The 24,613-nt window shown below is 44.2% G+C and overlaps 1 protein-coding gene across 1 annotated transcript in view; it reads left to right on the forward strand.

The window, feature by feature from the left end:
• KYNU (kynureninase) overlaps positions 1-24,613 on the forward strand; it is a 227,509-nt gene that overhangs the window by 12,570 nt on the left and 190,326 nt on the right. Inside the window, exon 3 of the mRNA XM_054972577.1 lies at positions 14,596-14,716. Within this exon, the coding sequence (XP_054828552.1) occupies positions 14,596-14,716 (121 nt within the window). The remainder of the gene's footprint in view (positions 1-14,595; positions 14,717-24,613) is intronic.

Raw genomic sequence — 24,613 nt, forward strand, 5'->3', positions numbered from 1 at the left:
CGTCGGAGGTTGCCGGGGACATAGAATTTGGTCCCGGCCAGCCAGTCCCCCTGTGGGGATTGAATTAGTTTAGTTTTGGGCGCTTTATCCCCCTCCTTCTCCACTTCAGCTTTAAGTTTCGTTTTCCAGTCTTGGCTGTGCGGGAGGGGCTGGTTCGCTCGGCTGCGGGTAGTCACCACGCCTCCTAGTTGCGTAGGTGAGAAGACAGTGTCTATAGTCTCCTCCCTTTTGCTTTTGTGTTGGGGCATGCGCGATAGGGCGTCGGCAAGAAAATTAGTTTTGCCCGGGAGGTAATTTAAAGTGAAATTGAATTTGGAAAAGAATTCTGCCCATCGTAATTGTTTGGCATTCAGTCTGCGGGGGCTTCGAAGGGCCTCCAGATTTTTATGATCAGTCCACACCTCGAAAGGGTGCCTTGCCCCTTCTAGCCAATGTCGCCAGTTAGTGAGGGCTGCTTTGACAGCGAAGGCTTCCTTCTCCCATACATTCCAATTCCTCTCAGCCTCAGAGAACTTTCTTGAAAGGAATGCACAAGGCCGTAGCCTTTCATCCTCCCCCTTCTGCAATAAAACCGCTCCAATGGCTGTATCGCTGGCATCGACTTGCACTATGAAAGGACAGTTTTCATTGGGGTGGGAGAGGACGGGTTCTGTAACGAATTGCTTTTTTAGGCATTCAAAGGCTGTTTGGCAATTGGATGTCCATTGTATTTTGGAGGAGGGTTTCTTTGCCTGGTCCCCTTTATCTTTGGTTCTTAATAGGTCTGTTAGGGGGAGCGTGATTTGTGCGAAGTTTGCAATAAAGTCTCTGTAAAAGTTGGCAAAACCCAGGAAGGACTGTAATTCCTTGCGGGTAGTGGGAGTTTGCCATTCTTGGATCGCTTGTATTTTAGATGGATCCATCTTCAAACCCTCTGAGGAAATACAGTAACCGAGGTAGGTGAGCTCGGTTTTATGAAATTCGCATTTGGATAGCTTGATGGGCAGTTTATTTTTCATTAATACAGCCAGAACCTTTTGAACTAGTTGAATGTGGTCCTCCTCGGTGTCTGAGTAAATTAATACGTCATCAAGGTACACCACAACTCCTTTATAGAGGAATTCATGTAATACTTCATTTATCATGGACATAAAGACTGAAGGGGCTCCCGCTAAACCAAATGGCATAACTAAGTATTCAAACTGTCCGAGGGGCGTATTAAACGCTGTCTTCCATTCATCCCCTGCCTTTATACGAACGTGGAAGTAAGCATCTTTTAAATCTAATTTCGTAAAGATCTTACCTTGGGCCACGACGTTGAGGAGGTCTCGGATGAGCGGGATGGGATAGGCGTTGTTGGTTGACACAGCATTAAGTCCTCTAAAGTCCGTGTATAGCCGGAGTCCCCCATCTTTTTTCTTCACGAAGAGGACTGGAGCCGCATGGGGGCTATTGGCTGGGCGGATGAACCCCCTTTGGAGATTGGTGTCGATGAAATTCCGGAGCTCTTCCCGTTCACGGGGATTCATAGGGTAGAGTCGGCCTTTGGGCAGGGAGGCCCCGGGTAATATCTCTACCGCACAGTCGGTTCTTCTGTGCGGGGGCAAGGTATCTGCTTCCTTTTCGGAGAAAGCGTTCAAGAACGGCCAATAATATTCGGGTATTTGTTTTATGTCCTCCCGGGTGAGAAGAGCTTTTTCGGTGTGGGAGGGATCACTACCCCAATTTTGGTCCCATCGATGGGTTTTACAGTTAGCGTGATTAAAGGTGACACACCCTTCTGCCCAATTAATGTGGGGGTTGTGATCACAGAGCCACTTGCTGCCTAAGATCAACGGGTATTTGGCCGTCGAGCTGATGACGAAAGATCTTTTCTCCCAGTGTTGGCCCATGCCCGTGACCACTGGAATGGTCTCGGTGGTAACAGGGTTCATGTTAGTGCCATCCATTTGTTCAAAAATTACTGGGTTCTGCAATTCGCGGACTGGCAGAACCAATCCGTTGACTAGGGCTGGGGCGATGATATCTCTTGAACAGCCCGAGTCAATAAGGGCTTGTACACGAATGTGCATCTTCCTCTCCGGGTTCAGCAAAGTCACTGGCAGGAATAGTATGGACCCAGGCGGCCGGTCCCGTGTTGGGACGGGCTTGGGGTGGATCTGTCGTTTGGGCCCTTTCACGACAGATCCATTTCGTTTCCCGACAGGGGGCTTTCTGGATTCCCCTCCACACTTGGGGAAGCGGGGTCGTATTCCATGACTTCTTCCGCCTCCAGCCCCCTTTCTGAGGCTGGTCGCTGGGAAGCACCACGACCTCTGTTCGCTCGTGGAGCTGGAGTCGGGCGTTGGAGTGTAGGAAATGGAGCAAGGGGTGGACGCCGTAGTTGGAGTGGAGGTCTTTGCACAGGCCGGTGGGGGCATTGTGCTGCAAAGTGACCGGCTTGTCCGCATTGCAAACACAGCCCTTGCTGCCATCTAGCATCTCTCGCTCCACGGGTGGCATATCCAGCGCCCCGTCCTCCCTTTTGTAGAGTCAATGGTCTTCTTTGTCCCGTTTGTTGTTGTTGTTCAACTAAACGGACTTCCAAAATGCGGTTTTCAACTTCGCATGCAAGTTGGATCCAGCCTAATAGAGTAGGAGGATTGTCCTGCATAAGGGCTCTATCTAGGAGTCTCGGGTTTAGCCCTTGCTTGAACAGGATAATTTTGGTGGACTCCTCACACCTAGGGCATTTAGCAGCTAGTTGTCGGAATTTCGTAATATAGTCTCTTGCCGACATGCTGCCTTGTCTAATGGCTTGCAATTCTGTTCGGGCCCTAGTTTCCTCTAGGGGGTCTTCGTATTGTGCTCGAATAGCATCCACCAACCCCTGGAGAGTATTAAGTTCTGGGGCCCCAATATTGTATAGACCTACATACCAGTCCGCTGCTTTACCTTGTAAGCGAGAACCGAGATGCTCAATTTGGCTGGCCTCGCTACCAAAGAGGTGTCCCCACCGGTTGAAGAATTGTACCACTTGCACTAGGAAAAATCCCAGTTTGGAGGGATCCCCATCAAAAGTAGCTTCCAGTTTCACCCAGCCCATAGGAAGGTCTTGTCTCGGAGCCGGTGCTGGGTAAAAGTCCATCGGAAGCATCAATGGCCTTTGCGGCACGAGGAGGGGTCATTGAGGACCCGGTTGTGGCGGCGGTGCTGGCTGCGCTGGCGGCGGTAACACCGGCTGGGCTGGTGGTGGCAGCCCCAGCTGGGCTGGCGGTGGTGGTCTTGGTTGGGTTGGTGGTGGTAGTAACGGCCGGGCGGGCGGCAGCAACCGCGGCCGTGCTGGTGGTGGCAACACCAGAGGCATTGGCAGTAGCGGTTGAGGTGGAGGTGGCCGTAGCGGTTGGGTCATGATCGGCCGCTGAGGAGCGGGTCGGTGGGGTCGCAGTGGTATAGGCCCCGCCGGTTGATTAGGAGGTGGTAATATTGGTCGGTCCTGAGGCAAACGTATCGGTTGCTGTAAAGGTATTAATTGCGGTCGAAGCGGGAGGGGCCGCAGCGGCGAAGGCCTGACTGGTGGTGGGCCGCGCGGGCTTGCCCCTCCCGGCGTCGTTACTCTGGGAAGCAGAGGCTGTTCCTGTGGTGCCGGTAGACCTTCCCTTGGGATTTGCTGAATGGGAACAACTTCTGGCTGTTGGCGTGGCAATCCCTCCCTTGGAGGAGCCGGAGGTTCTTCTGACTGATCCGGCCGGACCGTTGTTGGAGAAGCGGGAGGGGGTATCACCGGCGACGCGGTCGGACGGGTTGGCCCTTCCTCCCCGTCTCTAGGCACCTCAGCTGGAGTATCTCCGGGAGGTGGATCTCCGTCCGGCCTAGGGGGTTCCGTTGGAGTTTCTCCAGGTACCTCAACTGGAGTATCCCCGCGAGGCGGGACTTCGTCTAGTCTAGGAAGTTCCGAGGGAGTTTTCCCCGGTTCCCCAGGATAGGATTCCTCCTCTCCTGAGGGCGGCGGCTGCCACGGGGCGACATCCATCGGATAGGAAATAACGCTTTGGAGGGTAGCTATTTGTACAGCCATTTCTTCAGGTGATAGTCTCTCTCCTGCCCCCATCGCTGCTATTAGATGAATGGCATGTGCCAAACTTTCCTCCATGTCGATCAGTTTAGCTTCCAACTGTTGTATTCGACTTGGACCCGGTTGCCCCATCATGGAACCTCCCTCAGTTGCGGTCACCGGGGAAAACGGCCCCCAAGGCGGGGGGTCTCCTTGATCGACTTGCGATCTCGCTGCTAGAATTCCTTTGGCTAGACCCGTCACTGCCGAGATGCCTGAATCTACAGCAAGGGTGCGACTTTGCATCTGCACCCAACTTTGTTCAGGAACTTCCGTTGGCTCTTTCCACGGGGCAAGTTCCGTATAATCCCAACTCAGAACGCCGTGGCGGGATGCGTCCCCGTCCGTCTGTTCGGTCGTCCTATTCCAAAACAGCCACGGTTGGCTGCTGTCCAATTCAGGGACAGTCTCTAGGCTTCGGCGCCCGTCCATAGAAGCTCGTGGATGTAGCCCGCTGGCCCGGCGCTCTCTCGTTTCTCGGGGTCTGGCCCCCCACTCCGACGGTGTGGGTAACGAGATCAAGGGGAGGGCAGCAGCCGTCGGCCTTGTCCCCTCACTGCCGAGGTCGATGAGAGGCGGGGTAGTAGTCGAAGCTCCGGTCCCTGCTGGCACAGGTTCCTGAGGTTCTTGGGGTTGCGCTGGTTGACTGTCGGGAGACGCATACGGATCAAACAAAGGATCCCTGTCCGGGACTACCTTGGATTCCGCTGGGCCCGACTCAGGCATGATTGGTAACAAAATGTCAGACTGTGGCTAAATAAGGCTCTTCCTACAGGTTCCCCCTCACAAGCAAACAGGAGTCCATTGTTTGATTAAGGAAACTTTACTGCAGAAAAGGTCCATTATAGTCCACTGTCCTGAATAGGAGACTCAGGATGGTACACGATCATTGTTACCAATGAAGGGCAAAGCATGAGGTACAGAGTAACAGTTCCCAGCTGGACCAGCCTCCCCCCACAGTTCTCAAAACAACATCTTTCAGTCTTGGGAAGTTGCTCTCTCTCAAGGCCAATGCTTGGTGGAATGGTGTTAGACAAAACAATCTTCTCCGGTGAGAAATCTGCCTGGGAAGTGGTGCACCTGTGGGGAAAGCACTTAAACACTAAAAGCATTAGAAAATGGAGTCAGCACAGTTTACATATACACTGGACCTGACACTACATAAATTTGTGACAGGTCTCATATGACTATGTCTGAGTACAAAAATTAAACCCAGTTTAAATGGATTTATTTTTGGGAATTGGTGCCATCAAGTTCTTGGCTTACATGGAATACACATCTCAAGCTGGTCTCTGTACGTTGTTTCTTTCTGCAATTGAATGTTTCATCATTAATGTAAATGGGGAGGTTGGTTTTGGAGGGAGGGGAAGGAGGAGCGGGATCTGCTGGGGGGGGGAGGAGGAGGAGCAGTAGCTGCTGTTGCTCCTCCCTCAGGTGTTGAGGCTGCTCCGTGATTCTCACATGTCCCCTGCTTGTAATAATAATAGGAAATAGGAACAAATGACTCCAGACTTACCTTCTGCATGCATGCTCCCTGAGAAGCGTGATGACATCACTTTCAGAAGTGATGTCATTGCGCCAGCCAGGGCATGCTCCCATGTTTCGTTGGGATCAAATGGGCCAGAATTAGCACCACGCGGAGGGAGCATGCCTGTGGCTGGCATGATGACATCATTTTCCAAAAGTCACTTTCCAAAAGTGATGTCATCATGCCTCTTCAGGAGTGCGCATGCAGAAGGTACGTCCTGAACCCGGGAACCCTAGTTGGGGGTGGAATAAACTCAAGCACTTCCTGGCTTATCTTGTTGTGAGCCTTGTAAAAATATTTGTTATTGGAAAAGAGAAAACACTGCCCTCTAGAGTGAGGGGGGTTTACAGAGAGGCTGCGGAGTGGTTGCTTAGCAATGGGACAACTGGAGAACGTCATTTGGAAGGATAGAACGTGAAGGATCTGAGAGGGAAAATGTCTAAGAGGAGAGAACTTGGAGAGATAGAGGGGGGAAATGTTCAGCAAAGAGTGATCCTCAGCTGGTATGGGCCTTCTGTGTTTCTGCTGTTGTGAAGAAACCCTACTTCTTCAAGCCAAAAAGAGGACATTTTCCATTCAGCCTCTACACTATCCTGAAAAGTGTGAGAGTGAGCTCAAAGACTGTGACTCAAGTATTCCTTCATTGTGGATTTAGGACTTCTTTATTTATTTTATTTATTTAAAACTTCTTAATTTATTTTACTGTTCAAAGCTTCAAGTTTTATTCCTTTGGTTTACCACCCCCTCCTTACCTTTAAATAAAGGTTTTATTTGTATAAAATAAAATTCAGTTCAGGGTTGAATGGGTCATCCACACTCCTGTGACCAGTAACTTGGCACTTTTTAGGCTAAAAAAGGGATACATTTAGACATCGGTATGAATCGAAATACAAATCAAATTTTGTGATGAATCAGGCTGATTTGTGTATTGCGAAAATGCATTTTGTGGGGCCACATTTTTCATGAAATCCACAAATTTGGGGGCTGATTCATTTGATTTGTGAATGCTTTGTGATGCCAGGCAGGCTGGCACCGATCCATTGATTCCCCAAGCAACATAGGCCCAGAATGTCTGCAGACCTTTTGTTGCTGTGGAAACCCCAATCTTAGCCCACATAACCTTGATAAGCAGCTCTCCCTGCCAACCTGAGAGCTGAGCAATGCAGGTCTGCACAAGTTTACCTGGGAATTGTAGTCAGAGACTCCTTCCCCTCTCTTTTTCCCTTCTCCATTTTTAATAATGGGATGGTAGAGTAGCAGCAGTGGCAGCAGCCTCAGCAGCTCCTTCTGCCGCTGCTCACTGCTTGCCAGCTTCAGGAACCCTTCCCCGACTCTCTACCTCCCATCTCCTGCTGCTCTGACATGCCTTCCCTCTCCCTGCCCCAAGCTCCCTGGAGCGGATCCTGAGCGGTTCCGCTCTGCTCCGCTTTTCCTTCGAGAACTTGGAGGAAGGGGGAGGGCATATTAGAGCAGCAGGAGGATGGGAGGATGGGAAGATAAAGTCAGCAAAGAGATGGCTGTTGTGGCTTTTTCGGGCTGTATTGCCGTGGTCTTGGCATTGTAGTTCCTGACGTTTCGCCAGCAGCTGTGGCTGGCATCTTCAGAGGTGTAGCACCAAAAGACAGAGATCTCTCAGTGTCTTTTGGTGCTACACCTCTGAAGATGCCAGCCACAGCTGCTGGCGAAACGTCAGGAACTACAATGCGAAGACCACGGCAATACAGCCCGGAAAACCCACAACAGCCATCGTTCTCCGGCCGTGAAAGCCTTCGACAATATATCAGCAAAGAGAACTTGAAGAGAGCAAAACCCAAGCAGATCCGTTCCGCTTGGCTTTTCTTCCAGCAGTGACAGAAAGCCGGAGGACGGGAGGGAAAATTCAGCAAAGAGAGCCTGAAAAGAGCTACTTGGAGGGTGGCTGGAGGAGAGCCTGCTGAAGTCTCCCTGCGAGTTTAGCATCTCTGGGTATGAAGGGGGCCATTGTAGGGCCCCAGGATCTGATGAATCACAAACCTAAAGAATCGTTTCATGAAATGGGACAATTTTGTGAAAGTTTGTGGTTCATGTTTCATGGAATGCGGCAAACCACGAAACTCAGGGTTCCTTTTTGCCCACTTCATGCCCATCTCTAGATACATTAAAATGAACTAAATAAGGTTTGTTCTTAATGTTCAAATACAGCCAGTGCCACATGCCTCTTGAGATTCTAGTTACAGAAATGTACATTTCCAAGACTCGGGAATGAATGGTAGTGTTCCACTCACTTCTGCTGTTATATTCCGCTCAGTACTAAATGTCACATCTCAAAAAGATTATTGACAAGTTTGAAGAAAAAATTCAGAACTACCAAATATTATCATCAAATACCCCAGTCTGATTACAGTTGTTTTTCTTAAGCTGTCACCAGTGCCAGCTACAGGTCTAAAGAACAGCAGGGGTAAATATAATTTGCATGGTGTGTATACAAGCTTGAGTGATGATTTTGCTTGACATTTATCTATGCACTAACTTGATCCTAGATGTCTCAGTATTGAAGCTAAAAATGTTAATCCAAGTTCTTTATATATTTACATAAAACACTGCATAGGATTGTCTTGAAGATGCATTCCATAAAGCAGGCATACCACTGAAAAGGGAGAGAAAAATAAGCTTATAATAATAGCTTAACCTCACTGTCAAAATGTATATCTAATGACAGTTTGCAATTTGTAGTCATAATATAAGTAAAGGGAGAAAATAGTCAGGGGATTTATCAAGTACTACTTTGCTGTGGAGGTGGGGTGCAAAGAGTTGGCAGTTCCAATAGAGAAACAGGGGGAAGGAAATGCAATATACTGGAAGTTTGGTTACGTTAGAAATCCTGCTCGAGTATCCATTTCAGTGTTTGGTCTGCCATCATACCATATAAAGATATAAGTATGTATGCAGTCACTCACATCTCTACATTTGCAAATAGATTTCAGCATTCTCACACATTCTTAGCCTAACATGCCTCACAGTGTTGTTATGAGTATAACACGGAGGAGAGGAGAATGATGTTAGCAGCTTTGGATCTGCATTGTGGAGAGAGAAGCGTATAAATGAAGTAAATAATTACAATGGTTCAGAAAGATGTTTTTGTAAAGAGATGACTGTGAACTATACTACTGTGTACTCTCTGTTGCTCCAATACTATGTAATTTCTGCATCATTTAATGGGTGAGCTTTGTTTCAGCTCTGTTTCAGATTTCTGATTGTTTTCAGATTTCTGCAATCTAAGCCCTATTACATTGTTTATTGGATGTGCCATCCTGTTGATTGTATTGCTGTAATCCACCTTGAGTCCCAGTGAGAAAGGTGGACCATAAATAAACAACTAAATAAAATTTAGCTGAATGGGGGCAAATAAAAGGTAGGTTGGCAGGTGAGAAGGAGAGAAAGAATCAGGGAAAGATGAGGATATTAGGGTTGGTGCGGGGAGGATAAGAGGAAGCAGTGTGGGGATGGGGATACAGGGGGAAATGAGGTGCCCCTGCAAGTCCTTGCAGGATACCCATCCCAAAGCTGAGCCTGGCTTAGTGGCTGGTACTCCACAAATGGGCCACAGTTTTCCCAAGTGGAGACTGCCCAGGGGTGGGGAGGAGGAAAAGCTGCAGACAGGGGTAGGTAAAATTAGGTTGTTTGGTGGGTGGAAGGAGAGAAAGAAGCGGAAAAGTGGGAGAGGCTATGGACACTTTCAGGAAAGGGAAAGAGGAAATAGTGGAGGAAAGGAAAATGAGATGCTCCCTCCCACCAACTCCTTGCAGGTCCTCTGCTTGTATTGTCTATTTGTTGTGTAAATCTGTACCGGGTAGTGATTAGGGGTGTGTACCATGAAATTCCCAGACCAAAGATATGTAAGAAAATTGCAGTTTTGGGTCATTACTGTGATTTTCCAGAACGATTTCAAGATACTTAGAAATTACAATCCCCCTGAACAATCTGCCCCCCCCCCCATTTTGGGTGCTTACCAGCCACCCAGCACATGAACTTATGTTTTTCTTTGATTCTACTGATTTCCTTCACAATGGCATTTATCCCTTCCAATCAGATCCTTGCAAGGGAGGAGCACAGAGCTCTCCCAGCCAATCACCTTTGGAGACAAACTGCAATGAGGTACCATTCTTTTTTGCTCCCTCTTTCGTGGGGGCAGGGCCCTTGTTTTCTCAGCAAATAGCAGCTGGGGTATATTGTTCAGTGGCCTGTAGAACTTGAATAATTGGCCCAATTTGCTTAAAAATTGGGGGTTCTTTAGTGGACAGACACCTCTACAGCTGCTGTAATTTTGGTGTCATTCGGTTGAAAAACAACTACTCCATTTCCCTTGAAAATGGCCCCCAAAGGTAATAATGGTAGAGAGACAGCAATGGGGGGGCAGTCTGTGAAGGAAGCCTTCTTCACTTTGAGAAAGGGAAAAAAGCAACAGACAACAAGGAAGGGTGAAAAATAAAGAGTTCTCAGTAGAGAAGTAAATTTTTTTGAATGTCAGTCACTGTAAGAGTAGGTAAATGAAACGAATGCCGACAGGTCTTTTCTTAATGTCAATGGCCAGCCAGAGCTCTCCTGCTTGGCTGCTACTTGACTTCCATTTTAGGAATCAGTAGAGAGAAGTGTTGCTGTGCGTAGAGGGATCTACTTTGGGGGGTCTGTAAAAATCAACCTTCTTTGTTCAATCTCATTGAAACTTAGGGGTATTTTAAATTAGAGGGGTGACTGTGTCTGTGCAAATCTGGTGCCATTATCTTTATAAACAGCTACCCCAGACCCTCATATGTATTCCTCATTAAAAATGATAGTCTCAAACTATGAAATCCTCCAAACCATATGGATCTGAATACTGAACTGGTAATGTCCTACCTGGAAATAAGCGATCAGAGTGACACCCCCTGCCCAAGGCCAGATTTGAAATTGCAACATTTGTTTTTCTTAGTGCGTATATAGTTTTCTTAATGCTACTAGCTTTTAATGGACACAATATAAATACACATTCACTTAGTTAGACTTGAAAGAAAAGACAATACTTCAGGCCATCCTGGCCCTCTAGGAAAGAGGGGTAAAGAACCAGCTGCAAGAAAAGCGGTCCTGTGGTATCCTCCTTGCCTGCTGAATCAGCCCTGCTCTACCATGAGTCTGCCCGTCTGGGCCAGGAAATGACTTAGTATGAACAGGAGTCAGCAATGACTTACTGATCTCAAAATGCCAAATACTATATTGGGATTTATTAAAGTGTGTAAAATGGAAGCATTAGTACCATTCTGCTCACCTGTATTTATCAGTTAAATGCTCTTTTGAGACATAATCAATGTCAATGAGAGCCAGTGATAAAGATTAGAGTATTTACTAAGGCCTGAGGTTCAAATCCTCTCTCCGCCAGTCTGTCTCTTAGTGCAATATATCTCAGTTTTGTGGTGAACTAAAATAAGGGAGGAAGAACATGTACTCCATGTTGTGTTCCTTGGCAGATTGAGAGATCTCTCTTGAAGTGGAATAAAAACATAATTATATGCCTTCCCCACTTCATATATTACTGATATTGCTCTTTTCACTCGCAGAATTGACCAATCAATCCAATTTTCTTTTAATTCAATCTGTAGGAATGATTAAATCCTATTTGCTACTCAGTGCACTCCTCTTTATAAGAAAAGGCCAATATCATGAACAAATAAAAGTTCGTGCAACACTGTGAAGTTTCGGAAAGACACTACAAAGAAGTTGATTAGCACAAATGAAATACTGGTGACTGGTGAACTGTGGCAGCTCCAACTCAGTGGAGAGATACCAGTTGATTCAATGGAATTGAACTAGCCACACAGATTGCAATGAGTCTGCACTAAAAACTGTTATTAAAGTTGTTAAGGATAAAAGCAATAAATAGCATTTTGTAAAGGAACTCTGTCCCAGTATGGGTCTGACAACAGTATAATCAAAAGAGCAGCAAAGATACAATGCAGGGTAGAAAGAAGGTAGAGTTTGTTTATGCTTCAGTACTCACTTGGCACTTTTATGCTTACAGAAGATCAGGCCAGAAGACTCCATTAGCTTTTAACTCATTACCTGTTCTAATGCTCCATAGGAATTTAAGGAGTCCTACTGAAATTTACCTCTGAGTCCTAAATAAAAGACATGAGACTACATTATTGTCCTTCAAAGTAACAAAGGCCTGTGAACAGAACTAATTTGAAAGTGTGAATAATATTTGCACCTCTGCTACTGCTCATTTTAAAAAGGATGCTGATGAAAAACAGCCATACCGTCAGTAATGTAGATTAGATTGAAACTGCTGTAGTGATGTAGCCTTTCAAAAAAGCCTTTAAAGCTTTAATTAAGAAGTTATCTTAGCTGCCTCTTACTTCTTGCAGGTGCATTAGTAGTTAGTTCAAAGTAGTATCACAAAAGCCTCATCCAAATAGTGTTGTGGTTGTTTAATCTGCTTTCATACAGCCCTAAAACAAAATTGCCTTGGACAAATGTACGCTCATTATTATGTCTTATTTATATAATGTTCTAAGTGTTTTATGTAAATTTTAATACATTTGCTGAAACTGTCCACTAGTACACATTTGCCAGGAGGTATTGGTAGCTGATGCATGCACAAATGTGTTCTACCCATAAATGGAATGGCATCCCTTATGACCTGTGGTGTAAAGTAACGATGTGGAGAGAATTAAAGGTGATTTTAAAAAATTTAATCACTTCTCTTGACCTTGTCCATTGTCCTCTAAAGAGAAAGACCTTGTCAGGAGATATTTTCCTCTTTGCATGTGATCTGCTTTCCACAATTCATTACCCTACTATATCCATTTGCAGTAAATGCTACATGCCTCCAATTTTCAGTGTTGGAAAAAGCTGCTAGTCTTTGGTACGGTCCAGTAAAAAGCATTAAATGTATTGTGTTTCTAATGGAGGACTAAATTGCATTATAGTTAGTGTGTGTGCACATGCGTGTAAAGTGCCATCAAGTTGCAGCTGTTTTATGGTGACCCCCTGCTGTAATTTCCAAGCCAAGAGACTAACAGAGGTGGTTTACCATTGCCTGCCTCTGCATAGCAACCCTGGTCTTCCTTCCTGGTCTCTCATCCAAGTACTAACCAGGGTCAACTATGTTAGCTTCCAAGATTGGGCTTACCTGGGCCATCCAGGGCCATTTCCACACGTCTTACCTTCTGCCGGAACATCGCGGAAGACAGTGTCTTTGCACGTAAAATCGTACCAGGAAGATGCTGTCATCTGGGATTTTGGAACAAAATCGCGTCTTTCTGGCGCAATTTCATGCGAGAAGACGCTGTCTTCCATGATGACAGCATCTTCTTGGTGCAATTTTGCACGCAAAGACACTGTCTTCCGCGATATTCTGACAGAAGGCAAGACGTGTGGAAACGGCCCAGGTCAGGATATAGTAGGTATACCACAGCCAAAATTGCATAACTTTTTGCTGTTTTGCTGCTGTTTATGTTAAAATTTGGCATTAAATTTGATGTTTTCCCATGATATTATTCAAGAACAAGGAAAACAGTTCAGTTGACTGGTGATTAGAAACCGTCTTGACAAACAATAATATGCAGTGTAGTCCTTTATGGTCTCTGTTGTTGCAAAACCAACAAACCCTAGTTTATTTGAGGTAACCTTGAGAGATATAATTTCTTTGGGGGAAAGAGCCAGAAGACTGAACTGATGAGTCAAACAATTTATTGCCTCTAGTTTGACTTCTTGCTGTGTTGCTTGTTTTATTTGTGTACTTTTAAGTTAGAACATAAGAACTGAATCAAACCAGCGGTTCATCTAATTCAGCAGCCTGTTTCACACTGCAGCCAACCAGTTGTCATAGAGGGCCAACAAACAGAGCAAAGAAACCAAGGCCTTTCCCTGAAGTTGTCCTCAGCATCATATTCAGAGGTTTTCTCCCTCTGAATATGGCAGTTTCATTTAGTCACTGTGGTAGGTAGTCACTGATGGACCTATCCTCCATGAGTCTTTTGTTCAATTTGAAATTTATTCTTTAAATTATTTGAGCGGATTTAACTTCTGGAAAAGCAGGGTTTAAATAATATTAATACATTATTGCCATGAAAGGGATATATGTTAGAAGCCATGTATTAAAAGCCTAATGCCTGCCATTTCTGTTTCTCAAGGACAACTTTCATGTATTTCTCAAACATGTATATTTTATTCTGGTTGTATTTAATAAATATATAACACTCGCAAGAGAGCCTGTTATGAAAAGAAAAACAATGAGCTCTAGAAGCAGGGCCTTGGGAGGGCTGCACTGGTGCGGCCCTCCCAAGGCCATGCAGCAGCCATGGAGAGCCCTGCCACCTTGGTGCAGCCTTCATGCTGCCTCCACGGCAGCTGTACCACTGGCTGTACCTCCCAAGGCCGCATGCTGGGCACAGCCCTGCACCTTCCTGCCACCTCTGTAGCCCCTCAGAGGCCTGCCACAGGCAGCACAATGGCCCAGCGTGGATCTCCCAAGGCCCTGCAGCAGTTGCAGAGAGCCCCCGCCACCCAGTGCAGCCTTCCTGCCAGCTCCATGGTCCCTCAGAGGCCTGCTGCAGGCAGCATGGAGACCCTGTGCAGACCTTCCAAGGCCCCACTGTAGCCCCGTTGGGTCACCACACCGCATCGACAACTCACCTTTTATCCTGGCACAGGTGCACCCACAGGCCCCTCAGTGCACCTGCGTGGGGATAAAAAGTTAGTTGTCACCAATACGGCTCGACTTTTATATAGTAGAATACTGTTTATTGCATTGCTAAGCTCCCTCTGTTTTTCCTGTGAAGAGAACTTTATATGTCACATAAGATGTTGTCTTCTAATGCGTGAACTGAAGGGTTATTTCAGGAATGCTCATGAAGTCATGCATGTCGTTCATCAACTATGAACTTATATGGTGAATGAACCTTTTATTTTTTATGTACTATATTTTGTGTATTCAAGAATGGTAAAAGTTGCAATGTTGTAATTTTTTTTCTCCCTTCAGCTAATTTAGCTTTAGTGGATGAGGATGAAAACTGCATCTACTTTGCTGGTAATTCTCTTGGGCTTCAGCCAAAGAAAATTAAAACCTACATTGATGAAGAACTTGACAAGTGGGCTAAAATGTAAGTAGGTCCTAGAAATATTATCAAAGAACTTTTTCCTGAGGGAGAATATATATATATATTTCATGATGATGATGTTTTAACTCCATGCTTTTTCAGACTTGTGTATAGAAGTTGTTGCTTGTGTATGTGACTTGGTTTTGCCTGATTTTATTTTTTTATGCCTAGTTGAGTTTCCAGAGTTTCATCCAACTGTTCTCTACCTCATTCACTTTCCTTTTTAAAGAATAATCCATGCAACTATTGTGCTGTTGTCTCAGCGCTATTCTGCTGTACTTTCTCTAGGTGAATTCTAAAGTTGAAGCAATAGGAGATAACACAATACTACTTTATATCCTTAAGCTCTGAGTTTACATGCAGATTTTTCTTAAACTTTAAACTGACATCACAAAGTTCTTTTCTCTTCTTTTTAAAAAAATAATATAGTTATAACCCACTTTTCTCAAACCTCAAAGAGTATATGCTTTTCAGGCAATCTCTTATCCATTCAGCTTACACTCTCAGAAGAACCTTCTTAAACTTCAGCTGTAAGACTGAATGGACTATCTCCAGGCTATTTAGTTTCTGGTAGTTAGAAATCTCACCAAGGTCTCAGCATCTACATAACAGCATTCCAAATTTAATTTAAAATTTTGAGTTTTCACAAATTCAAATTTTAAAGTCCTACAAAACTGTATTTATAAGATTTCTGGGGGTGGGGTGGGGATAAAAACTGGTATGGTTTTAATATTTCCAGTTATGAAACTTCATACCTGTAAAGTTGATGTGCTTAGGACAAAATGGTGTTTCGTGTACCATGTTGTTTTTTCCTGACCCATTAGCATGACCAGAATCATCTCATTTACTTGTCCAGAAATCATATGTCCGTGCTAAAATGTTTATGGCCTCTCCAGTTGCCCATTCTGGCATTTATCCAAATATCATAATTTCTTGCTTTAAGATTGGTATAAAGCTGAAGTCTATGTAACTGTCATGTAGTTCAAGTCAATTAAATGAGTCTTCCTTGAATTACTATTACTGTTTTAGACTTCATTTTGTGCTCCCCCACTTTTTGTTATGTCGTAGAATAATTGAGGCTGATTTTAAAGGATGCTGGGCCAATTTTGCTATTAAAGTAGGGGCAGAGTGGACCAAAGAACAATGAATGAAGTGTCACTTCTGGAACAGATCTCTACCACCACCATCTTTTGTACTTTGCAATTTTCTGTTCCACCTGGGGGGGGAAACTGATTGAAGTTAAGAATCACAAGTGTGTTACTCTTCTGGATTCTAAATCAAGGATATGTGCAGATGATGATGGTGGTGGTGGTGATGGTGATGGTGATGGTAGTGGTGGATCAAATTTACAGTGCAATCCTATGCAACTTTACTTCATTCTAAGCCCATTGAAATCAATGTATTTAGACCTAATGTAACTTGGCAAAGGATTGTACTGTCAGTTGTTGAGAAACAAGCTTTGGAGCAAGTAATAGCTCTTTATCATGTCATGTTTCATGCTGACTCAGTAAATTAAAGGGTGGTGGAGAGTGCTGCCAAGTCATAGCTGACTTATGATGACCCTGGTGGGGTTTTCATGGCAAGAGACTAACAGAGGTGGTTTGCTATTGACTGCATCTACAACCCTGGTCTTCATTAGTGGTCTATCACCCAATTGCTAACCAAGGTTGATCCTGTTTCACTTCCAAATCCGATGGGATCAGGCTTGCCTGGGCAAAATGAAAGGGTAGAAAAGGATGACTCAAGGCACATTTTGACTTGACTTTCTAGACATCCTTTATATCCATATCCTTATATACATAAAGTACTGCCTTACAAAGTAAATGACACTAACATTACAATCCTAAAGACACTTTCCTGGGAGTAAGCCCTATTTATAGTGCAGTCCTAAGCAGAGCTACTTCGGTCAAAGCCAATTGAAATCAATGGGCTTAAACTGGCATAACTCTGCTTAGGATTGCACTGTTAGTATCCTTCAGTAGGATTCTGAGGAGACTTGCTTAGGATTGCACTGAAAATGTGAAAAAGCTGCCCTTACTTGTTCTTTGTTTAAATTATGACAGACATAGTTAATAAAAGTAGCAGGGTACATTTTACCATTCTGTGAGGAAAGGAAAGAAAAATCTGAACTTTGGGTAGCCCTCCTCTCTCTGTTGTTAATTTAGCACAGCTCTGCAGTTTCCCCAGTCATTTAAAAATTGCAATCCTGTCCATTTTTGTATGATTATTGTACTAGATCAAGGAAATGGCTGACTTCATTCAAGAGGTTAAAGTTAAATAGCTCTCTTCTCAATTCAAACAAAGCCAGTAGAGGTAATATTTCAGCTTCTTGCCTTTTTATCCGTTCATTTTTCCGTGCATGTTTTTGTATTGGTGACGATGACTGAGTTTTAGGGGGAAGACTGACACCATTCTAAAGTGTGGTGGAGCAAGTTTTGGCAAAGAATGCACATTCAAACCACATTTAGAAAGTCTGTCTACCATGAGTCTTAATTTCATCCACTAAATGCATACTTTTAAAAAAGTTATAGATATTGTGCTTTGTATGTAAAAATTAATATTTATTTATTTATGACATTTATAGATGGTTGTTGTGGATTTTCTGGGCTGTATAGCCGTGGTCTTGGCATTGTAGTTCCTGACATTTCGCCAGCAGCTGTGGCTGGCATCTTCAGAAGTGTAGCACCAAAAGACAGAGATCACTCAGTGTCACAGTGTGGAAGATGTTGGCAGGTAATTTATATCTACTCAGGATGGTGGGGTTGGGCTGAGTCATCCTGTAAGAGTTTCCCAGGGTGTGGAATGCTAATGGAGGGAGGCTTCACTGTATCCTGAGGAGGTTCTTTTGCATATGGATTGGTGCTTGATATGCTAATCTTCTCTGTAGAGCTATTGTAGGGTATAGAGTATTTTGTTAGTCTGATGTTTTTCAGGACTGGAAACCATGCTCTATTCATTCTTAAAGTCTCTTCTTTCTTGTTGAAATTGTGCTTGTGCTTATGAATTTCTATGGCTTCCCTGTGCAATCTGAAGAAGTAGTTGGAAGTGTTGTCCAGTATTTTAGTGTCCTGGAATAGGATGCTGTGTCCTATGTTCAGCCACTGCTGATTTTTCCAGATGGCCAAGTCTGCAGTCTCTTTTCATGTTCTTTTATTCTTGTCTGGATGCTATGCTGTGTGGTCCCGATGTAAACTTGTCCACAGCTGCAGGGTATTCGGTATACTCCTGCAGAGGTGAGGGGGTCTCTACTGTCTTTTGCTGATCGTAGCATCTGTTGTATTTTTCTGGTGGGTCTGAATACTAGTTGAAGGTTGTGCTTTTTCATAAGCTTTCCCATCTGATCAGTGATTCCTTTGATATATGGCAAAAACACTTTTCCTGTGGGAGACGGTTTTTCCTTGGTTGTTTGATTTATCCTTGGTTTAATTGCTCTTCTGATTTCATTTCTGGAGTAGCCATTTGCTTGAAGTGCATGGTTTAGATGATTAGTTTCCTCATTGAGAAAGTGCAGTTCACATATCCGTCTTGCACAGTCTACTAATGTTTTTATTATGCCTCTTTTCTGTCGAGGGTGGTGATTGGAGTTTTTGTGTAAGTACCAATCCGTGTGAGTTGGTTTCCTGTAGACCTTGTGACCTAACTGAAAGTCACAAGGTCACAAATACCGCATACCCTGCAGCTGTGGATAAGTTTACATCGGGACCACACAGCGTAGCATCCAGACAAGAATAAAAGAACATGAAAGAGACTGCAGACTTGGCCATCCAGAAAAATCAGCAGTGGCTGAACATAGACTAACTCAAACAGGACACAGTATCCTGTTGAAATTCATAAGCCATTGAAATTCATAAGCACAAGCACAATTTCCACAGGAAAGAAGAGACTTTAAGAATGAATGGAGCATGGTTTCCAGTCCTGAAAAACACCAGACTAACAAAATACTCTATACCCTACAATAGCCCTGCAGAGAAGATTAGCATATCAAGCACCAATCCATATGCAAAAGAACCTCCTCAGGATACAGTGAAGCCTCCCTCCATTAGTATTCCACACCCTGGGAAACTCTTACAGGATGACTCAGCCCAACCCCACCATCCTGAGTAGATATAAATTACCTGCCAACATCTTTTCCACACTGTGACATTGAGTGATCTCTGTCTTTTGGTGCTACACCTCCGAAGATGCCAGTCACAGCTGCTGGTGAAACGTCAGGAACTACAATGCCAAGACCACGGCTATACAGCCCGGAAAATCCACAACAACCATCATTCTCCGGCTGTGAAAGCCTTCGACAATATGTCATTTATAGTCCGCCTTTTTCACTGAGACCCAAGGCAGATTGCACAGTTTGAGATTAGTACAGTCAGTATCAAGAACACTTCCATAAACAATGCCATAGTGTCAATAGACAAGTTTACAAAGATTAGCATTAGCAGGAATCCAATAAAACATAGTGGTTAAGTCCATGGTTCCTAACTCATTAGCAAAGCATCTAAGACCCCCTCCCTACAATCCAGCTCTCCTTTCTGAGTAGAAAGCCTTTTTGAATAATTTGATTTTACATCATTTGCAGAAAGCCAGGAGAGTGGGGGCTCTCCTGATCTCCTCAGACAGGCTGTTCCACAGGGTAGGGGTCACCAGATAAAAAGCCCTGTATGGGCTGCTGTTGATTTCACCCATGTGCAGGATGGCACCTGCAGGAGACTCTGTTTGGATGAGCAAAGCTGCTGTGGAGGAGCATATAGAGGGAGGTGATCCCATAGGTATGCCAGAGCAAGGCCGTGTAGAGCTTTGTATGTGATAACTAATACCTTGAACTGACCATGGTAGCTACCAGGTAGCCAATGGAGTGACTATAGGATGGGAGTGATGTTCAAGTGCACAGAAAAAAATATTTCAAATTATGTAAATAGAAGGAAGAGTTCCAAAAAAGACCACTTCCCAAAATTATAAACTTAGGCCAAAACAAAATTGAAAAGAGTCCAGTAGCACCTTTAAGACTAACCAACTTTACTGTAGCATAAGCTTTCGAGAATCACAGTTCTCTTCATCAGATGCGAAGAGAACTGTGATTCTTGAAAGCTTATGCTACATAAAAGTTGGTTAGTCTTAAAGGTGCTACTGGACTCTTTTTGATTTTGCTACTACAGACTAACACGGCTAACTCCTCTGGTTCTAAGGCCAAAACTAGTCATTAGAAGCCCACAGCATATGCCACTCTTATTTCAGAGCCACCTAAAGAAAGAGGAAAATAGCAAAATTAAGCCAGACTAAAATAGAACAGCCAGAGAGGAGCATTTTATATTTAGAAAAGTCAGCACACAAAAACCAGGACAAATACAAGAAGTAGAAAGCTGAAGAATGATCAGAAATGCTTTGGGAACTTTCTCTACTAGCAGAATCAAACTGTAGTCAGCAGTGATTGAAGAGTGTCACCACTTTCCAATTACTTGGCAGCACATGTCTGGAACTGGTGAGTTACAATTTTGCAGTATGGAAGCAGAGGACTGGCATTACATAAGTAAGCTCTGGAAGCTTGTGAAAGTTATGTACATTTCTTTAAGAAAAGCCATGACCATAATGCATTCATATGGTACGTGCTGTGCAATCCTAACTGGAACAAAACCACTAAAAACTCTGCTTAGGATGGCCCTGCTAATTCCATTTCTTTCAATGGGTCAGTGATGGGCTAGAGATTTGAAAACGTTGTTTTGAAAAAATCATTATTACACTTGATTTATTTTCATACTCCCCTTTTTTCACTATCATTGACTCAACCCCCTTTATTTTACACACAGGGTATACACAAAAGGCCAAACAGCATGTACTCCAGACTATTGCAGGTTGAGAACACAAGCACAGTAAAGGAGAACAAGCTAGTAAATTGCATTCCTAGTATTTTAAATACTAAGAACGCACCTGAAAAACAGTTCTAAAGCTGGTGTAGTAGTTGGATTAGAATTTAGGAGTCCCAGGTTCCAATCCTTATGCCATTGATGGATATAGATTTGGAGGGTTTTTATATACTTATTTTTATATACTAAACCTATGCTTTTTCAGTATTACATGCTTTGCACTTTTTCTATGCTCAGGAGCCAAAGTAGTACTTGCAATGTAACCTGTAAGAATTTGACACTTGAAACAAGAAGACTTGAAACTCTGTAAGAACTGATATACTGCTTTTAGGGCTGCACATATTATATGTTATATTATTCTATAGATTCCAATAGAAATCAGTACCAGAGAGCCTTTTGTAGAAAACCGATTTGATGCAGCAAGCTGGTTTTGGCCACCTGTGGTATTATCTTCCTTAAAGCTGACAAGAAACTCGGGAAAAGGACACGAATAGGAAAACATCCCTTCCTATCCACCAGATTGAGACTCATTGGCGCCCTTGAAAGTATTATGCCCAGAAGAAAGTAGGTAAAAGGTTAGACAGTGTCCTTCCAAAATGAGGGCAGAGGAAAAAAAACTATGAAGACTGGAATTCCCCCAAATAGAGAGGCCAGCCCAGAATTGCATCTTCAAATCAGAACTGACCCTAGATATGTTACGAGCCAATAAGATATCAAATATTAGAATACTGTAATATTGTTATGATTATCTGAAAGTATTAATTGCCTGTATTTCTATTGTAATCTTGACAAGCTCAGGACACAAGGAGACCACCTACTCCTGTGAAAATAGGCTCCTCCATTGTTTAAATTAAACAATCATATATTGCTTCATTCTACAGGACTCCGTGGTGTGTGTCTCTTATTGTAATTGGCGAGAGGGACACCTAAGGCACAAGTTTGTGCATAACAAGTGGGGGCTTCGTCCGTCTGTGCCCTGGTGGCGCTGCCCTTGGCGGGCATCAACATCTTCCCAGAAAGTGCACTCCAGCTCAAACTTTGGCTGGCTGGTGGGAGTTGGTGGCCGGTGAGGGTTCGGTGCCCCAGGGAAAACGCAGCGTAATCTGGCAGGAGTCCTGGAGAAAGGAAGCGGAGGAAAGAGTGTGAGTGCGCAGGAGAAATGAGGTAAAAAGGGCCCCCTCCTCGGGCAGGGATATAGAAGACCTTGATAAGTCCCAGTAGGTGGGCAGAGGCATTATTTAACGCGAGGAGGGGAGGTGGGATCCCACATAAATGAGTACTGTGAAACCTAGGTGTGTGTGTGTGGAACATTGGCGCCAATAGATGAGTGTGTTTGATGGCCAAGGGTTGCCAAGGAAGGCACGGCCAGGAGCTCAGAGGAGCTGAGCAGAAGGGTTTGCGAACACCTCAATGGGAGCGCAACAGGTGTTCTGGCAAGAGAACGCCAAGTGGGTTTGTGCGGGGCTCAGTGGAGACTGCAAGGAGAGACTCATGGGAATGGGTCAGAGGTTTAAGCATGCTCCCGACAAGGCGGGAGCAGGCGGGCTCAAGAGAGTGAGCCAGGAGATGTTTGTGTAGACCGCGGGGAAGGGGCTGCCGCTTCTGTATGGGGAGAGCCTGAAACATGGGCTTGAATTTACAGAAGCGAGGAAGAGTGAGCGCCTCGCTGGTGTAAAGGGATGTTCAGGGTTAAGCACATCATCTGCCCAAGGGTGTGCCAGACCTGGCAAGGTGGGTCTGGAAGGGAGTAAGCAACTGGGCAGTGTGGTGTTGCACAAAATGCTCCATGCGCATGCGTATTTCTTTTCTTTTTTTCTTTTTCGGAATAAGAAGGTGCTTGTGATAAATTTGTATGTGTTTGTCAGTCCATTCTGTTCATTTTGAATGTATAATAAGCAAATGCAACTGTGTATGAAGGGAAGGACATCCAAGTAGGCGCTTGCACCTCATTGAAGGGCAAGTTGCAAACCAGGTTGGGGAAAAGTCTGAGAGCACCAGACGCCTGGGGGTTTGAAAGTGTGAGCCAGGTTGGGAAATCCATCGTTGCTGCCACAGGAGTAGACCCTCCCAGGGGCTGAACCATCATGGAAGTTTGTCGGGTCACTTTGAATAGATACACTCTTTCAACGTAACCTAACTCATAGGGTTCTTATTGTGTGGATAATATGCAGAAGAAAGATGTTTGAAGCTTCTTTGTTGTACAATAAGCAGGGCTCATTTCGATGGGGAACGCACAGGAACACAGTTCCGGCAGTTCCCCAAAGAAGTCACATGTCAGGTGGCCCCGCCCACCTGACTCTTGGCCATTTTGGGCCTGTTTCAGCCTGGATTGGGGCCAAAATGGCCCAGATCGGGCCTCTGACTGGTGGTGGATCACTCTCCCACTCAGAAGTGGCCCGATCCTGACCATTTTGGGCCACTTTACAGCCATTTTCAGGCCTTTTTTGCCATTTTGGGCCCAATTTCAGCCCTGAATGGCCAGGAATGGATCCAAAACAGCCAGGATAGGTGATGTCAGGGGGTGTGGCATATGCAAATCAGTTATGCTAATGACACACTTTTGGTGATGGCAAGGGGCGTGGCATATGTGAATGAGTTATGCTAATAAGTTATGCTAATGAGTTCCTCCAGCTCTTTTTCTACGAAATTACCCCTGAAAATAAGTAAAATTAGGAACTATCTTCCAATAAGTGAGGAAAACAGCACTGTAGAATTGAATTTCCAGGTTGTGACTCAGACAGTTCTTTTTTTTTTTGCCCTTAATTCTTCTGCCACGCTAGCAGTGAAGTCCTAAGCAAAGTTACTCCAGTCTAAGCCCATTGAAGTCAATGGGCTTGGGCTGGAGTAACTTTGCTTAGGACTTCACTGTAGGACACATTGCTCCTGGTGTACCTCCCTGCTAGTTTCTCTCTAGGTCTTGCCATTCCTTTTCTTGCCTGCTGAAGCAAATGGAGCTTCTATCAACCAGGCAAGAAACCAAGTTAGGTGGTGTGACAGCAGCAACATCTTCCATCACAGTTGGACAATTAAAGATAAAACGAATTATCCAAGTTGCAGCCAGACAACACTGCTGCAGAATGATCGTGCCTTTGTCAACAGCAAGCAGAAAGGCAGTGTGCAATAAAATATTAATTTCCCCCATGATCCAAAATGCCCAGCTAGTCTACGCAATGGAGTTATCTATATCAGCTCTTTGATAAACTATGGTGTTCCCTGCCAAGTGTTAATTTATTAGCTTCATCCTATCATTAAACAAAGACTAACTTTGACAATCACATCTGCCAATGGACTTTTTTTTTTTAATACAGAAGGAAGGATGCCAGGAGTATTCCAGTAGCTACAACATCCTTAGAAATTATTACCCCTGGAGCATGCGAGAGTTAGGACTGGAGATGTATAACATACAGAGAGATAAATTCTCCAATGTAGAGCCCACAATTTTACAACCTAAGTGTAATAGGATGTATTGTGCTATCAGTGAAGTCTACAGAGTCCCATATGATTAGAATAAAAGGCTCCAAGAAAATGCTTTTAACTACCATGTTAGCTATAGGGTTTCCACACACCCCCTTCTCTGAATTTATACTGGCTGTCATGGAGGAAGGAAAGCTGCAGGCAGCACCATGATTATAATATGGATAAAGATAATTAATGCCGACTCTCCATTCTTTTGTTACGCTTTGGATTGTCATACAATTGTTCTTCCAAAAATAAAATATTCTGCTTTCCATGGTTCATATCAGTTTTTCATGATAACTTTTAAAATTAATTTGGAAATTGTGGAATAAAACTGCATATGAGTAAAGATAGTTCTCACCCACTAAATTCAGACAAAGGCATTTGGTTCTGCAGAAAAGAGAAAAGCTGAGAATATGATACGTTCCCATTTCATTTTACTAACTATAACCCGTGGTTCTTTCAAAACTGCAAATTTGTCAGGATTCAGTACAGAGAAAAGCCTTTTAATTGCTTTTCCATTTCCTGTATATTTCTCAAAAAGCATGTTCATGGTTTTTGACAAGAAAGTGGGTCTGAGGATTTTATT

The sequence above is a fragment of the Eublepharis macularius genome, chromosome 2 (assembly GCF_028583425.1).
Source record: "Eublepharis macularius isolate TG4126 chromosome 2, MPM_Emac_v1.0, whole genome shotgun sequence".
Taxonomy (NCBI): Eukaryota; Metazoa; Chordata; class Lepidosauria; order Squamata; family Eublepharidae; genus Eublepharis; species Eublepharis macularius.